The sequence below is a fragment of the Apium graveolens genome, chromosome 2 (assembly GCF_009905375.1).
Source record: "Apium graveolens cultivar Ventura chromosome 2, ASM990537v1, whole genome shotgun sequence".
Taxonomy (NCBI): domain Eukaryota; kingdom Viridiplantae; phylum Streptophyta; class Magnoliopsida; order Apiales; family Apiaceae; genus Apium; species Apium graveolens.
The window spans coordinates 62369420-62380325 of record NC_133648.1 but is presented as its reverse complement, the minus strand read 5'-3'; the positions used below and the strand labels follow the sequence as shown (position 1 = coordinate 62380325).

At 35.1% G+C, this 10906-nt stretch overlaps 1 protein-coding gene across 1 annotated transcript; it reads right to left on the bottom strand.

Moving 5' to 3' along the window:
• Nucleotides 1-1808: 1808 nt before the first annotated feature.
• LOC141707465 (auxin transporter-like protein 2) lies at nucleotides 1809-6319 on the bottom strand. The gene is made up of 9 exons (XM_074510646.1): nucleotides 5907-6319; nucleotides 5499-5681; nucleotides 5210-5395; nucleotides 4972-5084; nucleotides 4681-4864; nucleotides 3960-4057; nucleotides 3223-3430; nucleotides 2844-3101; nucleotides 1809-2292 (listed from the first exon to the last, which is right to left on the bottom strand). The coding sequence occupies exons 2-9, from the start codon at nucleotides 5673-5675 to the stop codon at nucleotides 2089-2091; spliced, it is 1428 nt and encodes a 475-aa protein (XP_074366747.1). The 5' UTR covers nucleotides 5676-5681; nucleotides 5907-6319; the 3' UTR covers nucleotides 1809-2088.
• Nucleotides 6320-10906: the final 4587 nt, after the last annotated feature.

Genomic DNA, 10906 nt, shown 5'->3' with positions numbered 1-10906 from the left:
TATTAATTTCTCGTTTCAGATAAAAAAACAAATAACAAATATACAAAATGATGGACACAAACTCTGAACTATAACAGAAAGGTACACATGATCAAAATGTTTGCGACAAAAAAATGAGACACTATTGTTTATTACACATGAATAAAGATATCCAGTATTAGTGCCTAGCCTAGTGGTTACTCATTTTTATTTATTAATATTCGTACATGACACATACAAAATAGGGAGCTCCAATCACTACTCTTCATTTTGGAAATTTCATTCCTAGATATGCACATCATGGTGGAAAAGAAAAAATATAAATTTAATCTAATATTTTTACTCATGTTAGTCACTAACGACAAAAAGCAAAGAGGGTCCAGTTTGCATGAATTTAGGGTAGCAAAAACACTCAACCAAGAACACAATCTAGAGGATTAAAATAATATAGTATTATCCAAAAAAAAAAATTGTAATGCATGTAGATCATACCTTTGGCTTAAATGGGATATAAGAGATTGCTCCTTCTAAACTTTATGTAAACTAAACTCTTTTCAAAGTTTTGAGCAACTCGTGCTGATAATGTATTATAAATATATTGTATATATTATATATAAGATGAATATGGGAGAGAAAATATCGTATGAAATTGTATTTCATTCAAGTGTGTATCTTACAAGATGAGACTTGAGTCCTATTTATAGGCTCAGGTAGAGAAATCCAAAGACCAAATACATGGAAATAGGTAGAGAAATGCAAAGACAAAATACATGTACTTGAAAAGCCAAAAGTCAAGAGTTATGACTTTGTAAAGTCAAGAGGTTATTCTAGAGACATCCATATTCTAACATAAACATAATTTTTTTTTAAAACGTTTTTTCGTTCAAGAGCACGCGCTAGTAATCTGTATTTGATAAGTTGTCAAAATTTTATTCATCAAATTTTTTATATATATTGAGAATCAATTATTATTAATAAACTTTTCATTAATAAAATTTTGACAACTAGAATATTATATCTTAGCACTGTGTTGTTGACCACACACTAGAAATTCGTTTAAAAAATAATGACCTTTCACTCACTCACGTATCACTTAAATTGTGCATCTAACTGACCTATCACATTGAGTTTGTTGACTACTTGACTTCCAACCAGATAATAGATGCCAAATCTTAGAAGTCACGTTCTTGACATTAATTCACAAGCAAGTTAAAGTAAATTTACTACTCCTGCATAAATTTATATCGTTGAAGAATCTGTAGCATATATCTCATGTGTACGTAACATGCATACACACATTACATATAGCTCTTCATACTGGGATGAAGAATTGAACAATAGATATTCATGTCAATTAATACACTTGGGCCATGTGAAGTCTTTGAAGGAGATATGGAGAATATACAGGGGAGAAAATAGTGGCACATGACATACAAGGTGAATTAACGTGTAACCCATGTGAACGGGTCGGGTCCACGTTCCCACCTTCATTACACCAGATTGAAGAGGGGGAGAAGAATCTATGCTACATTTTCATCTTTTATTTTTAGATCCAAATCTGTTACGTATTTAGTGACTTCAAACCTAAACCCCTTCCGTTTATATTATGAAAAGTCGATAATTCGAATTTTGTTATAGATAAAACCAAACAAGTCTACGAGTTTGTTTAATTATTAAAAAAATGGAAAATATTATTTTTGAAGCTCATTTTTCATTTTCAGAACAAAAAAGATGTAAGAAGATCAAATTGCCTTCCTAATGATTTTTTTAGAATTGAAGATGGCATTTCCAAAAAAAAATCAGTCACATAGAAGAGGGAGGAAAACATATAGTATAGAAAAGCTAAACATGCAGTCTATTGAATTTGATTGTAGTAATTCAGCTCATGCTTTTGTAACAAAGGAATCATTACAACTCAACCACACTATTTCCTTACCTAATATTAAAAATGTAAATAAATTAAAAAGAAAAAAACACTAAAAGATGGATGAAATCCAGCACAATTGTAGGGAAAATATTTGATACCCTCCCATGTATATATTACAAAATATGCAGAAACATGAGATTGAGATTGGTCATCATACTCTATTGAGTTGGAAGTGAGTTAACTCAGTGTTTTTGTGGTGGTGGAGGCTTGCATTGATAGCACTTTGCAAATAGTCCGAACGTATCCACTTGTCGAACAAAGTTTGTCACACTTGCCCATCCGCCAAAACCAAATCCTATTACCAGAACCCACACCACTATGAAGGTGTTAATCACAAACATTGCCGTCCATCCTGGTAGGAATTTCGGTGGCTTCTCCGCCGCATTCTGCAATCGGATGACAAAATCGATTATAATAATGTAAACCAGATATATATGGCTTGATAACAAGAGCTCGAGAGTTCAACTAAGGGTCTGTGACTAGTACTCAACACTGTTAACTTTATCACATTGTCGATAGGTTCAGTCTTTTTGTTAGGCAGGTGTGAGTCAATAACAAGACAGCTCATTTGAGACATGATAAATCACTCAAATGCAGCATATAACTAAATGATAACGACTTGCCACCAATCTCCCTCTTATCCCCACAAATAATTTTCCAAACCAGGGCCTTATCAATGCTATAGAATTCTCAGTTTTCCAAAAAAATAAAAGGTACCACATATCAAATGACAAAAAAATACTCTCATACATAACAACTACCAGTCCCCTGATTTGCCTCTGTATTTCATATTAAATAATGTTGCGGAATTTGATAGAATTTAGAGTATAAGAAATGGTTTGTATAAGAATTTTTCTCCACTACTTGCATAGATTAAGGTCAATCTAGTAACTTAACTTTGCAGGAAAGGAAAATGAAAGATTTATAGTTAAGTTACCTGTCTGGCAGAGGCCTTCCTGTAGGTGAGCATATGGGCTAGAGCAGGGATGATATACACAGTAAAACTAACCAAAAGAGCCCCAACTGCTGAATTAATGGGCCCGAAAAATGGAAATATAATAGCTAAAAACCAAATTGGGATCACCACTGGCAATCTTGCTAATGCCCTTAGGAAAATGCTCTTTGTGTCATGCATTCCTATCACTTTCTCCCACACAAAGTACAAAGGTGTGCATGCAAATCCAAATGTTATAAACTGCATCACAGAAGGAACATCTTTCAATCAGTCGTGTTGCGTAAAAATATATAGATGTGAAATTGTGTATGAGAAATGGATAGTGGAAAATGAATTTTGATGACATGACAACGAAATTGACCTGATGAATGAGCATAAGGATAACAGCAGCATCACGCCATCGAGTCTTGGGGAGGAGGGAGAAGGCGTTTGAGTGGTTGAGAAGCTCATCACCAAATGCCCAGTACACGGTAGAAGCCGAAGGGAGTGTCAATGTGAAAACATAGACTGTGGCTATCAAGTATATGTATTTGAATTTTTGCGGTTTCCACATAGCGTGCATGATTTCACTGTAAGTTTGAAACACATTAGTCAGTGATATAATTAAAATATTTAACTCCAAAATTAAAATGGTAACTAAAAACTCATCTCAGATCCTGTATAATCCAATAGTCCATATCATTTGTATCATTGTACTATATAACTCACAACTTGCATTATTGTAATTTGTAGCTGATGATTTGTATCGTTCTTGCCCCTGATTTGTATATTAAATTTAGGCCAAAATGGTCTCTAATCTCTAATAATATTCATGTGTACACATTAAACCAAAGAACATGTGATCATTCAAAGTCAAGAGAATATCTACAATACTATAATGCAAGCCCATGTTCAAATGTTGACATGAAAGAATGGGGAAGATTTGTTGCCTTGGCAAACAAACAAAGGGAAAGTAGTTTTCCATAATTATGTTTCCGATTTCAAACCCCGAGGTGAGCGGCAAAAGCTGCAACTAGAAGACTTGTGTATAGAAACAAATAGAAGAACTAGAAGAAGATAATAAAATGTAATATTTTTTTAAGAATAAAAATAACTTACACAGTGACAGCATGTCCACCAAATGTGTATAGTATATTGGTGGCGCCTGTAAAATATAGCACTAGCTTTGTCGGTGCTGAATGCTGCACATTATCGACCTGCATAGTTTTATATATTTCGAATCCATTATTACATGAAAGAAAGTATGTAAAAAAAGATGCCCAGTAGATTACTTCTACTACAGGTAATAAATCAAAAGATTGCTTTAGACATATGCAGCTTTTACTTGCAGGAAAACTAATTCACAGTTTCTAGTGTGTTATCAATGTCAGTTAGGCTGGCGTGTTAACATCCCTTTTTCTTGTAACAGTTTGGAGGGTTATATATTTATAAGTCATAGCAAACATTGTAGTCGAGGGTGAGTGACTCACATCCTTTTCCTTTTGGTAACAGTTTGGACGACTACATATTTGTAACTTATAACTAACATCCTTTTCCTTTTGGTAATCGTTTGGACGATACATATTTGTAACATATAGCTAACATTGAAGGCTAGCTAGTGACACTATATCCCTTTTCTTTTCGTAACATGATTTGAGTTCGGAGGGTCAGTAAAGACATGGTCGCACTGCAGAGTATTCAAATTGTTTTCATTAACTTATAACAAAAATTAAAAATACACTTCTAATTTAAGAAAAAGAAAATCGCAAGCGCACCTATGTGATCTACACAGACATAATACAGATTTATTTATGAATGTAATTAGGTATGAGTAGATCACCTGGCCATGAGCAAGAGCTGCAATGGTCATGTACCAAGCAGTGTAGGTTGTCATGCCAAGGCCAAGAAAAGACCAAATTCGGTAATTATGGAAGGAGGGTATAAATACGGTGGTTGCGCAGCAGGCTCCAAATATATACGTCCATGTCCTCTTGTCCAAATGATCATTGATGTAGTATATATTACTGTTTGTCATTTTTTTGGCACACAACCAACAAAAACAGTAAAAAAAATTATCCAGATTAAAAAAGATTGATATTCTATTTAATATCGAAAAAAATAATTAATTTACCTTGCACAAGCTATAAGTTGGATGACAGATCCAAAGAGCAGGAAAGTACAGTTAAAGGCTAAACCAAGAGCTTTCCAGTAAGGACCCAATAATCCATCAAGAACTTCAAACCACTAAAAGAACAATACTGTATTATTAGCTGGCTGTGTTTAATTAATTTATTTTTTAATTTTGAAAGGAATTATTAGTAAATAGTAATGGCTACCGGAAATATACTGTAATCAGGTTGAATAATTACCTGAATAACATGATTTTTGAAATTAACATTTTCTTTCTCTTTTCGACTCCGGTACTCGATGTAAAGAACACTGATAAGGTAAGCTGTCCAGCTTCCCATAAGTCCATAAAAAATCTGTAACACTACGCCTGATACCATTCCAAGTTGAGAGAATGAATATGGCAGTGTCAGTAACACTTGAGCTACCTGCAACAAAAATCATCCCACATGATCATCATAATTCATCATAATACATTGGTGACAAATTTAGTACAATTTGGAACATGAGCATGTACATAGCAGTGCTTACTTGATTAGAAGCACAACTGAACCAAGCATCCCAGACAGAACCACCATGCCAGAGGAAGCTTTTGACACTGAAGAGAGAGTGATCTTCAGAGTCTTTATGTTCATCACCTCTTCCTTCATTTTCTGTTTCATTAAAGTTGGAGACAATTGCCTCCTCTGCTTGCTTTTGTCCCAACATTGTCCTCTGATATCAACCAAACACAAGTAACTAAGTATCTGTACAATTCTATATCAGATCCAAAAACACACAAAGATAAATAATAAAAAAGACACTCAATGAGACAAAAACAAGCAAGTCTATCAGCCCAAGAACAATCCCCTTCTCCCATAAATACAAAAGCAAATTCAACCTCATCAGATCCCAAAACAAAAGAAAAAAGAGATTAAATGACAAAACTTTACACTAAACCTTGTTTGAGAAGTCACTTTCTTGAGGCCAGATCTTGATTCTACAAGAGTGTTTGATTTATGACTTTTTTGAGTTTATTTTCAGAAACAGAAGAGAGGGTGGTTAGAATTAAAGCAGAGGCTTAAAGAAGATTGTTCATTCCAAGATTTGATATAAAAAAAGAAGCTTAAAATTAAATGCTTTCACCAGAAATAATGGAAAAAGCAGAGCTGCATCAAATCTATGAAGAATCAATCAACTTAAATGCATTTGTTCTTCTTAAATATAGTACTACTATTTTGCATGAAAAAACAGAGTCAGTGGACTTGAACAAAAGACGGCTACAGAGGCCTCAAAAGCTGGAAAAAGCTTTCTTGTAATGGCTATTATGTTCAGAAGCTACTATTAATACTAGACTTTATACTATGAGTAGCGAGAAAAAATAAGTACTTTTACATTTTCTGTTCAAGTACACTTATTTATAAACAAAATATACTACTAGTACTCTTAACTGTATGTCTGTATCTATCTGTATCGATCATCTATACATATGGGTGTATTATTTTTAATTGAGATATATGTTCGATTTTTTCTTTTCATTTATTTGAACCATGTATAGGACTAGGAGTAGATGCTGATGAAATTATGGCCTAAAGCTCGAAATTAAGATTTTGAACAGGCGGGATTCTTCTTTTTTATTTATAAATTTGTACAATTTTTGTGAATCATTACTCATTAGCGCAAAAATTTATTGGGGCATAGCATAAATAATTGCTTGTGTATATAGACATGAAAGAGAAAATTAATAAGTCCAGTTCATGAATTCCACTAATGATTCGATTCTTGTTTGAGTTGGGGCCTTTCTGATCGAGAGATTTTAGCTGACAGAAACAAGGTTTCAATCAGTCATTTTTCACTAAGTCAAGTTCCATTTTGTTTTATTTTGCTAAACGAACAATTGATTTAGAGTACTAACTGCGCATATTTAATGTGCGTGTTAGCTCTGGGCCCATCACAGGCCCAATGGACGAAAACCAACTAACCGAAAGTCTATTGGGCCGGAGGACGTACACATCGAAGGCCCATAAACTCAAGACAAATGGGTTGATCGTTGCGAGAACTTACGGAATAAAACGCCTCATTTTCTCTCCAATGTTCGTTCATATTTCCAGTATAAAGGACAAACATTAATTATCAAGGTTTGATATACATACCAAAAGAAAGTAAGAAATAAACAACTTTATACGCACTCGTACACTCTATTTTTTTTGTTCTCAAACCTACATATATCCAGATTACTGATTCTCGCATCGAAGATGAATCGGGGGACAATCATTTGCATTCTCTTCCTTTTCATGACCAGCCGCAAGACGCTATAAGCAAGTCAAAAGACGTTTTTGCATCCGCAGGAATCTGGGTGTAAAATTTGGCGCCGTATGTGGGAAATACGAGAATTATTGTGAGTTACTGAGAATATGACGAACACAAACAATAATAAGATACCGTCTGGCTTCACCCCACACGACGAGGGGGCAAACGTCGAAACAATCGTTGGTCGATATCGACGGAGTACTCAAACTAACCCCGAGAAAGAAGCCTTACTGCTGAAAATTAGAGTGGAGAAGTTGGCCGCGGAAAAGGGCAAGAAAAAACAGAATGAACAGGAGAAAAAGGAAGCTCAAGCCAGGGCGAAACGAAGGGAAGCCAGTGCACTCCGGTTGAGGGCTCTGCAGCTCCAGATGGAAGAAATTGAGCTACAGGAGAAGACACTTCGCGAGGCACTAGAAGCTAACGATACGGTAGTAATATCCAAGACTAGGAGAGAGCGAAGAGGCATAACGAAGAAGATGAGTATGATTCTGATTCGAACCCCAAAAGGAAACGCTCAAAAACCTACTATTCTCCGAATTCGGACGCTGAACCGAATGGGACCCGAACCAGGCAAAGCAGGCTGGAGCAGGCTATGTTTGACAATAGAAAGTTGATCGGGAGCCGATTGTAACAGAGAAAATTGAGCAATATCGGCCTCTACCAGGCGAAGAGAGGCAGTTCCCGAAGATAAGTGAATTCAATGGAAAGGGCGATCCAGAAGATCAATGTGAAAAGTATGAGTTACAGATGATGGGGATGGGCATCAATAACATCATGATGTGTAATATGTTCAAACATACCTGAAGGGATTGGCCTCGATGTGGTACAAGTCACTCAAGCCAAGGTCCATCGGCTCATACAAATAGTTGAAGATGAAGTTCATGAGATACTACTCCCATCTGTGCCGAAAGGCCAAAAGACACTAAAGCCTTGGCCCATTGCAGACAAAGGCCGAACGAAGAGTTGGGAGATTATCTAGCTTGGTTCAAGGAAGAATCTGGAATGGTTACCAACTTGGATAGGGTCAAAACTATGGGATTCCTTACGGCGGGACTAGACCCCTACAAAGGTAAAAAGCTTCACTCATCTCTTTGTGATTTCCCCCCAAATCCCTTAATGATTTCTATGTGAGGGAGAAAATATCCGGAGAAAAGTGGAAAGTATCGGAGGTTACAAAGACTCTCGAAGGGAGGATCGAGGAAAATGACCATAAAAATATGACTATCCCTCTAGGTTTGTCAGTGACCGGATGAATAACCGAAAGGACAACAAAAGAGAGTCTGATCGAGGGGCCGAACGAAGTCGAGATAGAGATTCGGTCATTTTCACTCCTCTGAACACACCAATCCCCAAAATTCTCCACAAGATAAAAGGAAAGCTTGTGTTTATCCGGCCGGCTAAAATGTAAGTTCCGAACAAGAAGAAATACCCTGACAAATACTGTGATAAGCACAGAGACAAAGGGCACAACACTGACGAGTGCTACCCTCTGAAAAATCTGATAGAAAGAATGATCAAGGAAGGCGAATTAAACCTGTTCGTCCAAGATTTAAAGGATCGACTGGGGCAGAGGCTTAATCGAGAAGAAGAACCTGAAGTAGAGGAATCCGAAAGAAGAGACATAATCAGGGGTGAAGTAAAATTAATCTTTGGGTGCAATGTGTTAGACCAACACAGCAAGGCTATGAAGAAAAATTATGCTCGACAAGTGTACCAACCTCCATCAGTTCAGTCCAGCAAAGTAGCACATGCCGATTGTTAGGTCCCAATTTGTTTGTAGAAGGGGGGGTTGAATGCAAACAATACCGTTTAATCGAATAAAATGCGGAATAAAATTGTGAAACAAAATTCAAGTTAAATAAAACTTTTATTAAACTTGAAAGGTGTTACAACTACGGTATCGGTTACAAGGGATTAATCTCAAATCAATTATTACAAATTTAGAATAAATTCGACATGAACTTTTTCTATTTTTGTAATTAAAAGATCAAATGCTAAATGCGATTTGAGATTAAGTTCTAGGGATTTTAATCCGCTAGATTGATACACAAGAACAAGATAAGTATTTCTAGTTGATTGGATTTAACTTTACAATCTAGAAATTGATCTTGAAGTTGCAGATGAGATGAAATATGTTTCTGCTCCTTTTTCTTTTGTTCTTGAGTTTGTATTCTGTTTGATTGCTTTTTTATGAACTGGTCTTCTGCTTCTTTTAAACAACACAGCCGAGTAGATTGAATTGGAATGACAATCCTTTAAGCTTGTGAGACTTTCGGTAGGACAATGTTTACAACTAGCAAGACAATTAAAAATGAGCTAGCAAGACTTTCGGTATGACTATAGATTGTCATACCGATTGTCATATTAGTTCAAATAAATTGTCTTGCTGAATTAATAACTGATTTTAATCTAAACAGAAATTCTAATAAGACAATTAAATGTATTGGCATGACTTTCGGTATGACTATCAATTGTCATACCGATTGTCATACTAGTTCAAATGAATTGTCTTGCTGAATTTAAGCAGATTTTAAACCAATTAAAATCTTGTAAATCCTTAATATTAATTCTAAATTAATTAATCAATTTAATTCAATTAATCAATAAATTAATCTTTGCAGATAGAATTTATTTTCTTAATTAAATTATATGACTTAATTAATTAATAGAGAATTAATACTAACCCTTAGCAGCATCCATTCTTCTGACAATCTTCTGAAAGTCACTGAGACTTATGAATCAATTCCGCCACTTCAATGCTGACACTCGATGTACTGTCTGGTTCATGAGTGACTAACTTTCGTGACGTTTTTTCATGTCTTGACTTTTATATTTTGATTGAATCCTTGTAATAAATGATACCTTGACGAGATCTCTGTCACTTGATTAAATCCACGATCTTGATTTATATCACTGAGGCATGATCAAATTCTTGAACTTCTTCCAGTGAATCTTCAAGTCTGCAGATGAATAATGTTTCTTTATTCTTTGACAGATGTTATATTGTGAGATCTCTCTGATGATTAATCCACTATTTACTTATTACATTCTTATTTGAGTTGAGTTAAATACTCGAATAAACGAGTAGGCTATGACATATGCCTTTCAATCTCCCCCTATTTGCTTGTTAGACAATAACAACAAATACCTAGAGGATAACTCAACTAACAAATAAGAAAAAGATATAAACAGTAATGTAAAGTAAATAGCAGAAAAGTTCTGGATTATATTTAACATTTTCCAGATTCCAAATGAAATTTACAAGTGAATACAAGATAGATGTTCCTCTAGCCTGAACATATAACTACATTAGACTATCTTGATTCATAAAGCTCTAATCATATTACATTGAGTTTTGAGCTAATTGACTTCAGTTGTCTTCTCTTCTGACTTCACCTTCTTCTAAATCTTGAAGCAATTCCTTGTCAAAGACACGATCCTTTTCTGAAGTGAAGCTTGCTGGTCTGACTGGTTGAACTCCAACTGACTTCAGCTTATTCTTGAGTTGAGTGTACCTTTTAACATTCTTTTCACAATAAGCTTGAATCAAGTCAGCAGCTTGAGTCTTCAACATGGATGAATATCCAGCAGTTCTCAAATGATGTTCCATCCAGACCAGATGCTTAGCTGAGTAGTCTTTAAGAGATTGT

What these genes read in the sequence shown, in the direction of transcription:
- LOC141707465 (XM_074510646.1), bottom strand. Translation starts at nt 5,675, where the DNA reads ATGTTGGGACAAAAGCAAGCAGAGGAGGCAATTGTCTCCAACTTTAAT. An exon ending in CAACTTATAGCTTGTGCAAG is followed by an intron (nt 4,865 to 4,971) that starts GTAAATTAATTA and finishes AATGACAAACAG; the next exon opens with TAATATATACTACATCAATG. An exon ending in TCCTTATGCTCATTCATCAG is followed by an intron (nt 3,102 to 3,222) that starts GTCAATTTCGTT and finishes TCTGTGATGCAG; the next exon opens with TTTATAACATTTGGATTTGC.